We start from the raw sequence: 19,081 nt of genomic DNA on the forward strand, positions 1-19,081 counted from the left end.
GATCCACTCGAGAACATAAAAATAGAAAGTGAAACCGAGCCTATGATTGTAGCAGTGAAAGACAACCTTCGATTTTGATTTTACTAGATTGCGTCGCTTGACGCATCTCCTAGAAAATTGTCTTCAACACGGCAGACATCCAACTAAGTTCATCAGCTGCTTTAAAATCGATGAATTTTAGCAGCCACCTCAGATGTACAGGTTTCATGACTTGTCTAGCATCAGATAACCTCCGATGATCTAAAGATGTACGTTCGAGCGTATCGTACTTTTTATAATTCAATCAAATCATCCCCCAACACTGGAATTTCTCTCGTAACCAGCCTATATTGATTCGACCTCCGTAAATAATATCCGGAATTGCACTCAAAAGATCTTAATATATGGCTCCCCAATCATCAGATTGAGCGGACTCGGTGAATACGGACCCATCCGCTGGTAAACCCCACTGTAACTACATATCCTCTAAAGTGATGGTACACTCCCCACATAGAAGATGGAATGTGTGTGTCTCGGGTCTCCACCTCTCCACAAACATGTTGATGAGTTTCAGGTCCAACTTGCACCCCCGGCCTATATTAGCCACATGCCAAAAACAAGCATCCCTCAAGTATTTTCAATCAACAGTGATGGAGGACTAGGTAGATTATGAATAAAATATTATAACACTTGATCTATCGACTATTATAAAAAATTATAAAAAATATTAATTAATTATAAAAATGAAATAAAAAAATTAAATAATATTAAAAAAATTAAATTAACCCTTACCATTTTCATTTGGTTGACGAATATATGTTTATCATTGAGATAAGCTAATTGCTGGGCCATTGCTAATACGATCAAATTTCTTAGAAATTATAAAAAAAATACTAATTCAGACAAAAATAAAAAAAAAATTAGAGAGCTTGAGAGCTTTTTTGAGAAATTTAGAGAGAAATTTGGAAGAATAATAAAATTTGGTGTGAAAAAATAGGTTGGAGGTGTTTTATACTTTTTTTCCTGACCGTTGAAGGCTCGACGGTCAAATTTTTAAACGGCCGCTGGAGGTGATCGTTGGGGGAAAACACGTCCAAAAGTGCGTCCTTGTCAACGCTTTTTACTAAAGCGCGCTGACGCGCTTTTACCTAAACACAAGGAAAAAAACGTTGTCATGGAAGCATTTTTCTGGGTTATCCCCTAATAATGCGTCTACGTTAGTGCGTTTTTGAGTTTTCGGTCCATATCCGTTATCAATTTTAGAAACAACCCATTTTTGTAAATAATTTCGGAAATGAGTCTTTATTAGTACTAAATCCTAGAAAAACCATGTTAAAAAGGCGGAGAAGGGAGGAAAATAGAGGGAGAAACAAAAGATAATGAAAAAAAAAAAGAAAGTTAAAAAACATAAAAGAAAAAAATTAAATTGCTTAAAACAAAAAAAAATATAGGGACCAATTGTATAATTTAACTTAAATTTATTGATTGAAATGATGATTTAACATGTCATATCAACTTACCGTTACACCCTTAACGACAATTAATGGTTTGGTAACTAAAATGTTACAACACGTTAACGTAAGTGACTAAAACGCAACTTTTCAAACATAAGTATCTAAACTGGAACCTGAAGTAAACAAAAGTGACTATTTTGGTAGTTTAATTACCCTTCTTTTTGCTAATAATTTTGGCGATTAATGATTTACGGATTGAGCTTTCCTAAGGTCGAATGAATCTCGAAATTTTTTATTTAGCGTGTAATGATTGTATTTAATGAAATGTTTGAATGTTTAATCGATTTAAATTACAATATTATGATAGTAATTACTCCGACAACAGATGTAGCACCCCGCAGCTCGGACCGACGATCGGGTCGAACGAGGGGTGTTATAGAAGTAACTTCGGAATATGACAGGGTTATGACGTTATCTTCACTTTGGAGACATTCTGAAGAACTTGACTTAGTGGAACAAATATGTAGGTAATTCGTAAGTTTCCTCTTAACCTTTTCCTGTAACATGAAGCACATTCCCCTTCTTCTTTCATAAATGTAGTGGACTTTTACTCACTCTTCACCATCACCATTATGACTTAAACTCTTTATTATAGAAAGAGTATTAATGCCTTTGTAACTGAAAACTCCCTCTTTTTTCTTATTTAATGTCAGCTTTGTAACTCCTGTCTTGAGACATAATATATATGAGCCTTTCACAAATTTTTTTTGGCATTTTGACATTTTGAGTCCCAAAATCTCTCTTTAAAACTCTCTTCTTATTCCCTTACCAAGTTTTATTCTCAGCCACTCACAGCCTTCCTCCACGTTACAAACCATCACTTATTGTTACGTTTAGTGTTACAAGATCTTCTCCAATATTTCTTTTTGCCTTCTTCCAATACATTTTGTTTACTTTATTTCAACACTTTATAAGAAACCTCTACAATATTTTACAAATAATTAAAATTAATAAATGCATTAATATGTAAAATTGTTGAACTTGAATGCTTAATTCGGATTGGATCTTGATTGAGATGATTAGAGGAGTGATTATAAAATTGGATATTTGTTGAAGACTGTCAATCCTTTTACTATTACTGGAAAGTCTTTACAAGGACCCGACTCGCATCTGTGTACCATCGTTAGAGGCAGATCATTTAAGCTACTTGTGATCTTTATGAAATCTTGAATAATTCACTCGGATCAGACTTCTCATCTTTGATTTGCAATAATCGAATCCCAAGGTTTGGGGTTGCTATGTGTTTTGATCTATAGATATCTAGTTGTTGCGTTTAGATCGACTCTTTTCGATCTTGGTTGGTGTTTTGCATATTACATGTATACATATTTATGATGTTGTATTTTTATTCCGTTGAGCTGTTTGATAATTGATTCTTGATGATCTTTACTTAGATCTTATTTAATATCATGAATATGCATATGTTTAGAAAAACAAGTAGCAGAATGAATACTTTTTGAACTGATTTGAGCCTCCATGTGAATTACGGAGATATAAGCTATACAGTTTCTAAAACAAAACGATGTAATTTAACTGTGGTGAATCACTTGTGAAACAATCTATCTTAGTTTCCTGATCGGAAGTGCTTCCCCGAAGAGTTTCTCGACTTCACTCGCTTCCATTTTCAAGTCGTTCAAAAGTTCCATCTCTTCTTTGCTTAGCCCTCTCAAGAAGTTTTCTTCATCTTGTTGCAGCTCTTTAAAACCTTCAGCCAACCTCTGAAACAATGTCTGTTCCGTCTTCTCAACCTTCTCGACCCCCTTCTCCACCTCCCCTTCTATCTGTTCGACTTCTCTAATCAGTGTCTGCTCACCTTCCTCTACTTTCTTTTCAAGTCTTTCTACAAGGGGAGGCTCTGGACCACAAGAATTATCTGTTCTGATAAATTTGTTGAAATTTCTGCCTACATTTTGAGCTGCTCTTTTGAGTTCAGGTACAATGGTTTCGGGCAAAACTGCACTTCTTGTGTAGACAACGGCACCACCATATCCGTCCCATGCATCATTTCTACCCCGGTAATATACAAATACATAATCATCTGGTTTGTTTTCTATTTTGGATGATATAATATACCTGCATGTTATATTAACCAATGAGTACAAAAGCAAGAATCTTATGAAAAAAGGCACAATCATCACCAGGGGTTTCGAAACTCAAAACACTTTGCCTTACGGTAGCACCAGATTATAAATTTTAAGCACATACAAGTGAAATGCTTCCCTCAAATATGATTGAATGTTTAATATTCAGGATATACTTAACCAGCGAATGCTAACTTAAAAGATATATACAGGAACGGATATTACCAGTCATCTTGATAGTGAAGGTACTCATTGTCATGATTGTAAAGAATCCCAGGGTGGTTTGGATCTTGCAAGAATCTTTGCGTAGCTGATCGAGTGAAAAAGCCACCATCTGGTGTTCTTATTCTCCAAGACAGATTCCCGACAAGTTTGCCACCTTCTATATGGAATTCATGTAGTTGGCAGTCAAAAGTGTCAAAGGTAGGATTTAGACCACTACTTATGAACCATTTCCCAGTAAAATCTGCAATGTTGAAGTTTTCAACTAAAACAGCAGGATCTGGGACAGGGAATTCCCCTATATCAGATTTCTGAGGCACACACTTCTTGCGCGAGACGGCACACTCATTAAATTCATCTACAACACTGTTCTCAAACAGGTCCCCGCATTTAATCTGCAAAAGTGCTGATAAAAAGCATAATATGCACACCCTCACGCATAAGCTGCCCCATCATTCAACATAAATTATTTGCAAGAAACATACAGAACTAACCTGGCATTCGGTTTCATCTGGCCTATCATTGCAGGTCTGGAGGCAAGCAACGTTTGCAGCACATGACGGGTTGGCAATGCACTTAGCAAGTTCTATCCTGACAAGAACAACATTGCACATCGAGTTAGATGATGGTAGAACCTTTATCTTTATATACTTAAGAATGCAATCTAAAGTAATCAGGGATGTAGGAGGTTCATTTAAGAAGCTGAAACAAAAAAAATACAAAAGATTGGATTCTGTTCCAGAGTTGTATAAGATATCTGATGATTGAAATTGATGGTTATACTCATTGGTGATGGTTTCAGGATTGATCTCTTTACGTATGAATGTTTCACACAATCTATAGATTACTAATAGATATATAGATTACAAAATGTGGTGAACTGTAGGCCTTCCATGAACCACTTATGCAGTAAAGGCAGCTTCTCAGTTACCCTTGCAAACAGCTTTTGACAGGGTAGAAATAAGTAAACAGGAACTACTATTAGTAGGATGTGGTGCGATAGTACAGCTTGTTGTCATGTTTTAATGAGCTAAAGTTAAAACTGTAAGACGAGTACTAAATTTAAAGACCATTTACACTTAATTTGATCGAATACCTGCACTCCTTCAACAAGCAAGTGCATGTTTTTAGAGCATCAACAGCAGCAGCTGATGGAATCACCAAGTATGCACATGCAAGTAGTCCAACCAATTTCACAGTCTGTGACTGGCTCCATTGTTCTAAGAGATTTGATATGGTGGGTATCTGAAATGAAAATACCTCTTCTGCCTTAAAGAAGACCCCAAAGAGAAAAAGGAAAAGAAGAAGATACGTAAATACAAAAATACGAACATTAACATACGAAGGAATGTGGTTAATTAGTAAGAAACTCAGCAGCATCTATACACCAATACTACCTTAGGTGTTCTTTCATTGCTACTACTTGATGAAAATTTTCTCTCTTTTCTTCTTGAAAACTGATGTGAACATCTTAACTTCGATGCAGAATAATTCATATTCGGCTTAATTAACTGAGAATACCTTGAGTTTCTGCAACTAGATTGAAGTTTCAGTAGCATCATGCCATGAAAATGAGCTACTAGTCTCCGGTGAAACCTCTCTTTACGAGTAAATCCGGATGTTCTACATGGAACTTTAACACTTTTACCATGGGAAAAACATATTAGACGAGCAGCTTCTGCCATATTCCAGTATCTCAACTTCACATACAACCTGATTATCTACAATAAATCAGTATAAATGTTGTTACTGGAGAAATTCGAAGGAATAGAGTCCAATTCTTTCAGTAGAAATGTCAGAATCTAACTTTCCATATATGCATATGATCTAAATATATAATTTTTGCATCATTCACTAAACCAAACTTTCAGCACATATAAAAAAGCAATCATCTACTAGCATTTGTAAAAGGAAATGAAAAAAAGGAGCAAAACAATCAAAAGAAGAGCATTTAGTTGCCTGGTTTACCATTTCTGGAACAAATTATCAACTAAGGAATAAAACCCATTTTCCTAACAAACAAATTCCATAGAAAAATTAAGCAAAAGATGCTCAATTTCGAGATAAAAATAAAAAGGAAGAGCAAAATTGTATTATAAAATTTATCATTTAATGAATCATATCCATTTCCCACCAAGAAATGCCAGAATGAAACTTAGCAACAAATTCCCAAACTTTACTAGTTTACAAACCAAGAACTTTTCTTCTTTTTTCCGTCAATTACCAGCTATAAATACAAGAAAAAGGTTATTTATTTTAAAGAGAAAGGGAGAAAAGAACAGACCTTAATTGAATGGAGCAGGAAAATAAAATGGTGGGTTCTTCTTCTTTTTAATGATTTTTAAATGTTAGGCATGGTTATAAAAGAGAGATTGCAGACAGACAGGCAATGGATTGTTAACACTTGGGGAGAAAAAAAAGGCGGCAAGAAGCCAACAACAACGTGTGACTAACAGCAAGTTGATCGATAAGTGAAATTAGGATAAGACAATGTGTGGAAACCAGACCTTTTACGTATCCCTGTATATTTGGGAATGTCGGGCCCTGTCTTTAACCAAGTAGTCGTACAATTTGAAGCTAGCTTCATTTTATCAAAATTTCACTTCAACGACAACAATAAAAAAAAGAATTTGTGATTTGACCCGAAAATATTGTAAATGATACATTTAGCCCACAGTTTAAATTTTTATGGGTACTAAAATTTATCCATTAAAAAAGTAGAAAAACTTGATTTACTTAATTTTCTCATCCATGCTGAAAAAACTAGACTAACCATATTTATTTATTTTCATGTTGAAATTCCAAAGTGAGTGTGATGTTATCTGAAATGTACAAGATGACAGTTCGATCCATACTCGACAAGTCTGAAAAAGATGTATCATTTTAAGAACATTTTTTTGTATACGTAATTAATGTAGCATCGAAAAGCTTTGGGAACCATACACGTAATTAGTGTTGAAACTACAAGACAGGATTTAGCTCCCCCAAACGATGAATTTTGCTGCATCTTTTAACACCAAATTAATCAAGCCGTAAAACCTTGAAAATTCATGATAACTCTTTCCTTGTTTCAAAGCTTTTATGGTTGTTGAATAATAAAAAATGACTTCTTGAAATGTTATATCAGTGATAACCACTAAGAAAAACACGGTCTATAAATGTATTTCTGGTTGGCGTTTTTTCCTGTGAAATTAACTTCCATTTCTCCATTATATAATCACATTTTGCAGACATTGATTTTTTCTGCTCATCCAATAATAACTGGAAAAGAGCATGGAAGTTACTCCGGGTTAAAACCTTACATTTCTTAAGTTACAAGTAAAAGAAATTACAGTAGTAGAACCCACATATGTTCTTGAATCAACCTTGCTTAGAATTATGTTTTGTCTAGCCTAAAAGACTTACTTAAGGTTCTTAACTTCTTATCGTGGTAATAGTACTAGTGCTCATCCTTGACCTGGTAAAGTATGTGACCATGAGGATGAAGAGGAACAAGCTCAAGAAACAACTTCATAAACATGTTAAATCAAAACATAATTATAATAGGTGCTCCAGTCTCTAAAGTTGCTCCAAGGGTGAGATTGAGAATGCTATAAGCTTTAGCAGAAAACAGAACAGTCTAGGCAAGGGAATTACCAGTGAAGTTTATCAAGGCATTCTTCCTAGTGGACAGCTTGTGGCCATCAAGCAGATAAACAGAAGCAACTCTCCTGATTCTTTCAAAAGCAAATTTGCAGGTCTTCCCTGGATTCAACATCTGAAGCTTGTTTCAATGTCTGGTTGCTGAATTGAAGACGATGAGCAATATCTGGTATTTGAATATTGTCCTAAGTAATTCTTGCCTGAAATCGTTTTTTGTTGTGCAGTTTTAGTTAGACTCATTGAAGTCATGCTTGCCTTAGGCTAGTGGAAAGTGATGTATCTATATCTCATATGGCAAGGATTGCGCATTCCTGACTCACAGTGAGGCTTGCCATGCTAGAGAAAAGGTTGTACGGTGCAACCTTTTAGGATGTTCGACTGCAGACATACATATAGCTCTCCTTTAATCTTATTCTCTCATCACCTTTAGAAAACTTCTTGGCTTTCATCATTGTTCTGGATAAGACAGTGTTCTTGACATGGGGAAAACGAGTTAAGATCCTAAGAGACTGCTTGCGTTGAGGTATCTCCACCATTATATGGATGGACGCATTATTCATAGAGATACTAAGGTACAATGGATCCTGGACCATTCACGAAACTATGTGAAATTTCTTACGTAAAAGCAATTGAAATTCTGTAGTTTTAGTTCCATTCTTGTTTAATCTTCTATGTTGCGGGTTACTAACATTCTTTTAACTGAGAATCCTGAGCTGAAACTCGCTGTTTTGGGATGGAATCAGAAGAGAGCCAAGTATTACACTTTCTTCTAATTCTAGTCACTCTGAGGTATAATACAACCTATACTTTTCGGCATTATGTATGGGGAGCAGAGAATGGAACAAAACTTCATCAGAAACACCCTCTTTTAGTATCGTTTTAAGTGATCTCAGCTTTCAGGATAAAGATGGATCTGGAAAGGAAAAAAATGGAAGTAGTTTGGTGGAAAAAAATATATACAAGAAGACTTTAAAAATATTTAACATATACCAATTGGATAGGTACTCGAATGATATTCCTAGACCTTAGTCCAAATAACATAGAAAAAGAAAAAAAAAAAACCAAGTAATCTGTCAAAAAAGTTATTAAATTTGGCTGGTTTGCCATCTTCAAAATAAATGAATCTAGCAAGTGCAGCCAGAGCCCAGAAGTTCATGATTCAAGATGCTGCAGAATGTACAAAATAAGTGAGAAAGCTGGGGTCTATGGCGTGGGAGTGTGTGTTCCGATTGTATACTAGTAAAGCCTAACACTAGCCATCCATGGGGGCATTGGGAAGCAATGAACTCCTTACATTTCCAGCCTATCAGTGCCACTATCATCGTTGTTCTCTGAGCTCATTTCTCCTTGATTTATGATATTCATGATAGTCTTTGTGGCTTGGCCAACAGCATGAGAAGTTTTTCTAGCAGCCCCGGAAACAACTGGTTGTAAAGAGATGACTGGCAAACTAGCCCTTTCTTGAATCATTGCTGGATAGAGATGCCACACAGGGTGAAGTTCTAATAAGTAAATCGGATAAAAGAAGAAATAGGTTTATAGCCTTGGAACTTACACATTGTCTGCTGGCGAGCAAGTGAACCAATCTGCCAAATCCCAGCTTTAGCGGCCTACACAGCTTTAGCTGATTTGTCGACACCATCGGCAATCTCTTGGCTAAAGTATCAAGTAGCAATTCAAAGCATTAAGCACAAAATCATGAAAGCTATTGAAACAATTGTAAATAGATGAGTTGTAAAAGTTAAGTCTCAGTTTCTAGATGGTATGATTTCGATATGCTATGAAACTCGGTACAAGAAAATATACAGTATCTTTTCCAGCAATACACAAAAATAACCCAGAGAAACAAAATTTCTTGGTTTTAGAACTGAAATATTGATCCCGGTAGTCTGTCTAAATGTCCCATGATATAACAAATTCTAGAGAAAAAAACCTTCTATGACAAAATCAAGTTTTTCCTGCAAGAGTGCATCAGTCTTCATTTCAAAACAAGTTCTTCTCTTCTATTTACATGACGGATATGACTAACTGCTTTTGATACTGGAGAAACAATCATATGCATGCAACAAAAAGATCAAAATAGGAGTTCAGTTGTCACCTTAAATCACTTAGTTCCAGTGTAAGATCACTGATCTCCATGCCTGAAAGCCTAATTGCAGCCATAGTACTGGGAAGCTCCTCTCGTGCTGTATCTGCTAGCTTGGAAAGAGAAACCGCAGCTCTTCCCATCGCCTGCAAAACAGGGGGAAAATAAATAAACATAAAAATATAAAATACAAATTAGATCTATCATTATATATATGAGAAAAACTTATTTTCAATAGTATCACCCACAAAAGCATTCCTTTCTTTGATTGAGGCTGATATAGATTTACTTATGATATAATGCTACAGAACAAGTTTAAAACAGCATATATTATGAATACATCACAATCTGGGTGAGCAAGCTTGAAAATATGCACTATTAACATTATTGTTCACTATACATTGCAGCCATTGCCAAATTTCATGACGTTCATAATACAAGATAACTAAAAATTATTGTAAATGAAATGATTAAAAGAATCCAGAATATCAAAACAATCTTTAAGTCGGTCAAAGTTTCAGATACAATTTGCGAAAACTTACAGAGAGAGTTGGAACAGCTGCAATGACCATACTTGTAAACGCCACAGATGTCTGCATGTATACATTTCATTGCAATTAATCAATCAGAAAACTTAAAACCTAAATATCAAACATATTTGTTTGTACCAAAGCTTGAAGACAATGTAATGAACATGTCAAAATGGAAAATTTCAGCACCAAACACTTAAATTTTTCCTAATATGCATCAAAAGAATCTATTTAAATTTTCAACCATTAGCAATAGGAAAATGCACCTAATGACAAGTACCTAACAACTACGGAAACCCACCAAAACTACACTAAGCAAGTTATCAACACCACTGTAAAGAAGATGCAATCATTTCAAACTTAAGGTAATATAAGATGATATTTCTTCAAATTCAACTTCTAACTAACTCATACTAAACCCATGGCCATAATCAATAGAAAATCCATACAGAAAACTACACTAACATATAGAGCAGAAAATCCATTCAATAAAAAGCTCTAAAAAGAACTATCCAAAGCACCCAATAAGCTCAACAACGTTAAAAACCATACCGTGAAAGCAATAAAGGCCATCAGATAGAAGGCCTGATCACTCAAGCTCATCTTTTGAGTTGAAATGAAAGTTGGGAGAACTGGGTTCCCAACTCCCACGTTGTAATTTTGATTAGATTCTTCTCCAAGACTGAACTTTGAAGTTTGGGGCAATCCATTGGCCTCCAAACTTGATATTTTCAAATTCGAAATGGTAAAACGATTGGAAGAGCAGAATGGGATGAAAGAAGGAGAGGGTTTTGTAGAGAAGGAAACAGAAGTGGGCGATTTTAACAAGAAAAATTGGATTTTTGACATTGAAGGGAAAGACAGGAATGGGGTTGAAGTATTTGCTGTGGGGTTTGCGTTTAAAGAGAGATTGAGTTTCATTTGAGGGAAATCTGGGAGAAGAGAAATGAAAGAGAGTGAAAGGTTTCGAAGTGAAAAAGTCGAGGTTACCAATGGTGTCTCTGTATCTCTGCACCAACGGTCTATACGGTGGTCGTTGCAGTTGTTTTACTTCACATTTGCGCCCAATGGTGTTGAATGGGCTGAGCTGAGCTGGTTCGAGTTGGATTCCAGTTTGGGCTCAGGTTTCACGATTAGTCCAGATCCAATGGCTGAGTTGGTTTAGGATTTTATGTACGAACAAAATAATGAAAATAATTTAAGATTTTAAATTGGTTTTTAAGTAAAAGAATTATTATTCGTTATAAAACAAGCGCTAACAATTTCTTTTGGGGTCACTTTGTAACATTATAACATCTCATAAGTTCCATACAATGTGATATCTCTGCCATTATATTCAACAATAAAATTTTTAATATTATTTTTAAAAATTTTAATAAATAAAAATAAATCACTTTTTAGGATGAATATCATATTTTAGCTAAATTATTTTATACACCCTTCCCATCATATCATTCCTAGTCCCTTTTCAATTATTTAATGATATTTTAACAATTTTTTCCTGGTCATTCATATATAATTTTGATAAATTTTTACCCTGAACCCTAAATCCCAAATTAGGATTCAAAGTTTAAGATTCAAGTTCGGGGTTTAAGGTTTATGTTCAAGTTCGGGCTTCAAGTTTGAAATTTAAGATTTGAGATTATGAGTAAAAAAATTGTCAAAATTATATATTAACGGCATGAAAAAATTTTATTAAAATATTATTAAATAATTAGAAAGAGATCATGAATGATGAATCCATAAAATCATATTTCTTACGCGATATATTTAGAGTTTGAATATATGACAGAAACTCTTACCTAAGGTTGAAATCAAACTAATAGAAAAAATTCTTTGAACTCGTTGAATTTGCAGAACATAACATGTTGCAAAACTGAAGGAAATTGTAGGGTAGAACAAAAGCGAACACAGTTTTCCTTTTGTTTGTGTCATTTACTAACCTTTTACATGCATTTATTTATTTATAGTTATTTAAGGATTTTATAACGTTATTCTTTTAGTAAAATGTAATAAATGTGATTTAGACTTTTTTAGTTAAATGATCCAACCCACAACCCAACTTAGGTTACAATTCGACCCGTATGAGCTACAATCCAAAGAGGGAAAACAAAGTGAACAATATATAAGAAAACAAAACCAGAAAATTGCCATTTTCCTTAAAGCTTTATAATTGCATGCATGCACCCACCCACACACACATACATATATACATACATATATAGATTTCAAATTGTGGCATATCACATTACTTGATGCTTGGCCACGATCAACTATAACTACCGTTTTACACCAAAATCCAAAAACACACAAAACTAAGATAAAGTGAGCATTAAAGTGAAGACAGGAAGATCATCATCATCATGATGTGGAATGAAAGGGGGCTTTGTTTTTATGTTAGAAAAGGCTCGCAGCTCAAGAAGTGTTGCCATATCAAGTTTAAGTTGTCTTTCAGCATGTCGGAGATTGCATGTGTTGCAACATCCTGCTCCTGAAAATCAAAAGAAAAAGTATGTTACATGATCGTATAAAATTCCAGAGCTATATTTGCTCATGAAACTCTGCACAGACCAAAGGCTTTTGCATGATGTGGAAGTTAAACAATATCCTGCAAGTATGGAACATTTCGATTCCAAAACTTTAAAGTACAGCTAAAACCCATTAAACTCGTCGCACAATACGTATGTAAGCTGCATAAAACAATACCGGGTCCTTTAATAAACTTGGGAAGACAGAAAGAAAGTACTTACCAGCAGTCCTGAAACAATGCCTTTCAACTTCAAGATAACTTCCTTGGAATCATCCCCATATGTTGTTTTGAAATCAAATCGGTCAGCATATCGAACCTTGAGTCTTATGGATGAGTTTTGATAAGCAGTAGACATTGTGTGCCAAACGCCAATGACACTGTATCTATCCCCACTCGTTGCTTTTCCAAAGGGCCATCTCAACCCACCTTTCACATCTGGGTCTAGGACCGCTGAATCAATCAGATTTTTAATGCTTTGCATCTCATCTTCCTGAGAAGTGTGAACGAAATAAGTTTTGATAATTAGATGTTTAGTTGCGAATCATCTCAATGGCTAAAACTAATGTCCTTAGAGACCAAAAGGATTCAAATTAACTTACAGTCATAGAAGTTAAGATTCTCTTGTGGGACAGTGCCAGCCTCAAATCGAGATCCATATCCAGGAATGATATGTCTATAAACATGTCACGCACTGGGTTTAGTTCTACCTACATGAGAAAATATTATGTTTCATGGTATGCCTCCACAAGATTAACAGATAAGGGGAAAAAAGCAGGGGGAGATATGGAAACAGGTAGTTCGAAATTTTCAACTGTTAAATGCTAACTAAAATCCGAGTAATGGGCAGACCATTAAGACGGTTAGTGACAGCATGAGAGATTAAAAATTAGACAGAGAGAGAAGCAGAAGTAGACTTGCCTTGTATAGCTGGAGTTTTTTATCATCTTTTACGCTACATTTACATGAAATGGTTAAATCTGGTTGCGTGCTATCAGACAACTACATAAAATGTTAATAGATTAAAAACATTCAATAGCTAACATAATCAATCAGATGAGAATCATGATCTAAAAAGTAGAGTTTAGTGGGAAAATATACCTTCACTTGGAATACATCTTTCACCTCTGCGAAATCAACTCCAATCTTTGAGACAACTTCAGCCATAATGTTTCCCGTGTATGAAGCAGGAAGACTCGTGTAAAAGGTTCTTTTCAATTTACTCAATATTGTCTCTGTAACGCAACTATTACTAACACTTCCCAGGTTCATGGAAGGGCTCCTGCACCAAGTATATTAACATAAACTTGTTGGAATTTGGACAATATACTTAATCTATAAATGTATTTTGGTCATCAATTAGATATTGCAGTAGCCACCAATATCCGAGATCGCTTCAATATCCTTCAAGGAAAAATGGTTACTTAAAAGACTCAATAATGTACACTTTTTTAGGAGCAACAATTGATGAAGCAATAGCAAAGTAATCAACGCTTACCCTTGAAAAAGTATTTTGCCAAACCGAGCAACCATTCCTGGCTTTACATCTTTCAAATCTTTGCACTCAGTTTCAGCCCTCACTTTCTCAAAGGAAGATAATAGGTCTGGCAGAATATTTTCTGCAATAGAAGACCACGGGCTCCCTTTTGCTTCGTTATTCTCTATGACAATTGGAAAAAGAATAGTTAAGAACAACTTTCTACAATGTAAGCAATACAAGGGAGGCAAAAAAGGGACATTATTTAAGGAAATGATGTATCACTAACCTTTATTTAAATTACTTTTCACCAAGATTGCAGGTTTCTCACCTGTTTTCCTCTCAATAGATTCAACTGAAACTGGCTTAAGATGAACGGAAGATGTGTCCCCATTTCCATCATCCAAACCAACAGCAAACCATCTAGAGATGGCATAGTTTGAATATACGATTCTTCCACTCCTATCAGCTTTGGTGTTTGAAGCTCTTAACTGTACATTTCTTTTAAATTTGGGAATAAAGGACTCTGGAGTTGGTGTTGGCGTTGGCGTTGGACTCTCCGCATCCTTCGAATGTCGCTTGTGTGGAGGGATGTAAGCCATATATGAGATATTCAATTCAAACACCTACTAGAAATAACTCCATAATCAAAGGAGTTTCAAGGCAAGGTTACTAATTAATAACACAAGTCTTAACTAATTAATAGAATACTTTTGAGATCATTTATTCAAATAGTTGATGTGCGCTAACTTTTTGTAGCTTTTCTATTCACAAAACTTAAGCAAATTTAAACCCCAAAAATGGTCTAAAATCCTACAGATTGCGAGACTAAAATTCTAACGTGATCAACCAAAAAAAACTAAGCATCACCATCAAAACTCATCTTTCTTTAGAAACTAAATGTAAAATACTTTAAAGCAGTGTTTGGCAGCAGAAAAAATCAAAGAAATACCTTAAACCTTCACTTTTATTAATTTAGTCCCTGAACTACAGTCTACAAACAGCCTAAGGTAACTAACTCTAAGAAAACCATAAAGAAAAACTATCTTCATGCTTTCTTTAACACACCAACCCATCAAAGAAAAACACAAAAATGAAAGAGTATAAAAGAGACGCATATAAAAAAGAAGCATAATTTCATAGTTCTGGAAACTAACAAAGAAAATGGGTTTATATGAGCCGTTACCAGAGAATTCGATGGCCTGATTGTGTTGGGAAGATTGGGTTAACGTCAATTTAGTGAAAAAAAAGAGAAAGGATCTTGATTCTTGAAGATCAAAGAGAGAGGGAATGTTTGATTGATGGCTTAAGAATGGGGTTTGTAAATAATTGTAATGGAGCATTGTCCTTTTATTCTTAAACTTGCTTTCAAGTACTTAAGTTGGAAGAAGTTCCCTAACGAACAAAAAAAGAAAAGACAAAAAAAGTAAAAGCAAAGTGCTTACATCTGAAGTTATAATTTTTTTTTTTGCTTGAAAAACTCATATTAGATAAAATGCAGTCGCGGAGCCTTGTAGAGATCATCCTCATGTAAGTTTTTTTATAATTTATAAAATTTTAAATTAATAATAATAAAATTATATTTTAATTTTTTTAAATAATAAAAATTTTATTTAATTTTTTAAAAATTATAAAATTATAAATTATTAAAGTAATAAAATTATATTTTTATTATAATAAAAATATATAATTTAATTCCGCTTAAAATCTTTCTAATTCCTCCACTGGATAAGTGACCCAACTTTTTATCACATTTCTATTTTCCTCATCGATTCTTTTTATTAATTTGGTCACCATTTCATTAGTATATTAATAAATTCAACTTTTATTATTATTTATATATTTTTATTAATTTAGTGATAATTTTTAAAAATTAAATTCTCAATGTTCATATATTTTATCAAATTGATCATGATTCAAAATTTTTAAAAAATTATAATTATAAAAAATACAAAAGTATAAAAAAATATTATAAAAATACATAAAAATATATAAGAAATTAAAAATTAAAAATTAAATATATATGTAAAAAAATTTAAAGCCAAATCAAAATCTCAAGGTATGTTTGATTTATAGAGGAGATGTAATAGTTGTTATCTGGAATGGAATAAAGAAGCAATAAGTGTTACTAGTGACGTTGGAATCGGTCCGACCGGATCGAGAATCAACATATAGACCGGTTCCAATGATAATAGAAAACTGTTTGGATAGATAATTAGAAAAAAACTGCGATTGAACTGAACTGAAAAAACCAGTGGACTGATTTTTTCTGAAAATTTGGGCTAGATTAGCTTGGGACTAGCCCAAAATGACGAAAATCCCAATCAGCCCAAAACAGTTTCAGCCCAAAAATTTTAAAAGAAAATGCAATTTTTTTTAGAAAAAAGCAACTGTTGACTCCTAAAAACTCTCAAACCCTCTTCCCTTCCTTCAGCCGTTTAGCCCGCTGTTCTGCTTCACCCGTAAAAAGTAATTTAGGGTCTTATTATATATATATTTTTAATTTTTTAATTAAATTTACAATATATAATTAATGTTTATGACATTAAATGATTTTATATTTTATTAAATTATTTTTTTACATAATAAATCAGTTACTTCAGTAGTTGAATTGATTGAACTAAAAATTAATAGTCTAATTACTGATCCAATTCAAAAAATCTTGTGGACTACAATGCTTGATAGACATGAATGTAATAGATAAAGAATAATGAATTATTACTTGCTTAATATAAATAGTGATAAAAGAATAGTTAAGTAATAAATGTAAAATATTTTTTTATCCATAAATAATAATTTATGTAATTTTTAAAAATTAGTAAATTATATTTAAAAAATTATTTTTAAGTTTATCGAGTTTTAGCTCGGTTGATATTAGCATTGTTATCAATACAAGAGGACATGAGTTAGAGCATGTTCAAGTGTTTTTATCTTCTTATTTAAGGGGTTGGGGGTGAGATTATGGATAGTTTTAAATATTGTATTTAAAAAATATTATTTTTAAAAGAACAATAATATTATGAAATGTTTTTAAATTATTTTAATAAAAATATATTTACAAAATTTTAAGATATATAGATTATATATATTTAATTATAAATTATTTAATATTTATAAATTAATATTAATATTTAAATGGTTATAAAAAATATTAATATTTAAATTTAAAATAATAATTTTTAATAATTTTTTTTGAGACAATAAGATAATTTTTTAATAATTCTGTAAAGAAGAACCATCCTTAGACTATCCATTTCAATAAAAGTGTGAACCATCGTGGGGAGGAATTCAAACACCTGCAAGCCATCTTTTTCTGGTCAAGGCTTGTTTAGCAAAGCAATCTGTAGCTTGATTCTGTTCTCTTGGGATGTACTGCAATAACCACTAGTTTTCCTGAGATAAGATACTTTCAATTCATCTAATCAAGACTGAGTTCGATATAGAGGAAGTGCTTCCAAGGATGGCTTTAACAACTTTCAAACTGTCAGTTTGAATGATAACTTTATCACGACCTCTACGTTGAATAAGCTTGAGGCCATCAAAAAAGCCCCAAAGTTCAACATCAAAGATCCATTTCAATAATTTTTAATTATTTTATTTTATGGGTGTAAGCACCCAATTTATTTTTAATCATTTTATTTTAGTTTAAATATGCCAAAGTTACTTGTACTCTTCTAAAATTTAAAATTTAATTCATATACTTTAATTTTGAGACATTGGGTCCTTATATTGTTTTTTAATTAAAAATTGATTCTTTCGCCACTTTTTTTGTTGGAGTTAGTGATGTGGCTATTATAAAAAAGGTAAAATAACTCTTTTTGAAGATAAATTTTTGAAGGAATGTCAAAATTTTTGAAGAAATACTAAATGTAACACCCTATACTTAACCCAATTGTTGGGTCTGGATATCAAGTGTCTTAATGAACTTGATTTACATACAAACTTGTACAATACCAATTTATACATCCATTCCTACTATTCAACCTTAATTCCATGGGTGACAACAAAATTTCAAAGTTTAACTCTTATTATATTCTTTAACATACAAGTAGTGAGTCCTTACTGACATTCTACCATATTAAGCATGAATAATTATTTACAATTGTGACTTGAGACTTTTACTATCCAAAGTGTAGCCTTTAAGGGTGTCCCTCGATATGCATGAAACAACTATAGTGCCCTTTGAAATATTTTGGCGTTGTTTGGCTCGGTCCCTTCCCATAATGGCTCCAACAATATTTGATCCTGCATATAAGATGGTACAATCATAAGTTCAGATATAGTACAATCATAAGTTCAGATGAACTTAGTCAGATTCTGTATAGCAGTACTAAAAAAGTCTCTATATTTTTGGGAATAAAGTAAGACACAAAATTTAAAACTCCTTAAGTATCTTAGGAAGTTTCATTGATTTTCTGGTGTAGCCGATGCCTTGCATTCACTAAGCCAACTGTTGCCGGACATATCGGTTGACTTAATCATAGGTGCATCCTTTCAGCAACCCTTTTCTATGACTTAACCTTGTTTGGCTCCATCTTGGGCTTCCATTTTACCTTTCTCGCTCAACCCATCAAAGATAACCATACATGCATATATGCGGATTGTCGACTTCTACTACTGGCAGACTCGTGATTGACTTCGCCATAACAAAAGATCATTACCTTGATCTATTCATTCCACACTGAACTTAATATATGTATTTACCATATTACCCCGGCAATTATCTTCTTTTGACTTATACTTTGAATAAACCCTTCCTTAAGGAAGACCCAATCTAACATCCTTATTTGCGGTCTTGAATATAAGTTTTGGCTGATTAATAAACACCCCACTTTCTTTGCGGAGTCGTACTTGCAAGATAGTCCTACAGGACTTTTCCCACTTCAGACTATACGACTAAAACACTCCCAATAGTAATTAGTTCCTGATGAACTATTTTTTTCTTAAATTTCCCTTGGTGGGCTTCCACATCTGATAGTCCCAAGTGGACTTCACCAAGCTAAATAGTCCTGACAAACATCTT

The 19,081-nt window shown here is 33.5% G+C and overlaps 2 protein-coding genes and 1 pseudogene across 11 annotated transcripts; all 3 read right to left on the reverse strand.

Annotated features, from left to right (window-relative positions):
• Positions 1–2,931: 2,931 nt before the first annotated feature.
• On the reverse strand, positions 2,932–6,317 carry LOC107892463 (violaxanthin de-epoxidase, chloroplastic). Of its 5 annotated transcripts, none has more exons than XM_041081937.1 (6): positions 6,081–6,317; positions 5,194–5,517; positions 4,893–5,065; positions 4,291–4,387; positions 3,800–4,191; positions 2,932–3,566 (listed from the first exon to the last, which is right to left on the reverse strand). In XM_041081937.1, exons 2-6 carry the CDS (start codon positions 5,479–5,481, stop codon positions 3,053–3,055), a joined length of 1,464 nt encoding a protein of 487 aa, XP_040937871.1. In that variant the 5' UTR covers positions 5,482–5,517; positions 6,081–6,317; the 3' UTR covers positions 2,932–3,052. The 5 variants fall into 5 exon arrangements, with proteins under 5 accessions (XP_040937871.1, XP_040937872.1, XP_040937873.1 ...); XM_041081938.1 differs by having other exon boundaries at positions 5,194–5,509; positions 6,081–6,315; XM_041081939.1 differs by having other exon boundaries at positions 4,893–5,041; positions 6,081–6,295.
• A 2,114-nt stretch (positions 6,318–8,431) lies between these two features.
• Positions 8,432–11,090, reverse strand: LOC107892471 (uncharacterized; annotated as a pseudogene).
• Positions 11,091–12,180: 1,090 nt separating this feature from the next.
• On the reverse strand, positions 12,181–15,552 carry LOC107892479 (uncharacterized). Of its 6 annotated transcripts, none has more exons than XM_016817569.2 (8): positions 15,245–15,552; positions 14,348–14,687; positions 14,080–14,242; positions 13,683–13,863; positions 13,503–13,583; positions 13,184–13,291; positions 12,805–13,074; positions 12,181–12,545 (listed from the first exon to the last, which is right to left on the reverse strand). In XM_016817569.2, the coding sequence occupies exons 2-8, from the start codon at positions 14,658–14,660 to the stop codon at positions 12,447–12,449; spliced, it is 1,215 nt and encodes a 404-aa protein (XP_016673058.1). In that variant the 5' UTR covers positions 14,661–14,687; positions 15,245–15,552; the 3' UTR covers positions 12,181–12,446. The 6 variants fall into 6 exon arrangements, with proteins under 6 accessions (XP_016673058.1, XP_016673063.1, XP_016673052.1 ...); XM_016817574.2 differs by having other exon boundaries at positions 14,390–14,684; positions 15,245–15,526; XM_016817563.2 differs by having other exon boundaries at positions 14,348–14,697; positions 15,245–15,524.
• Between the last annotated feature and the right edge of the window lie 3,529 nt (positions 15,553–19,081).

Source organism: Gossypium hirsutum, chromosome A11 (genome assembly GCF_007990345.1).
Source record: "Gossypium hirsutum isolate 1008001.06 chromosome A11, Gossypium_hirsutum_v2.1, whole genome shotgun sequence".
In the NCBI taxonomy this organism is placed as follows: Eukaryota; Viridiplantae; Streptophyta; class Magnoliopsida; order Malvales; family Malvaceae; genus Gossypium; species Gossypium hirsutum.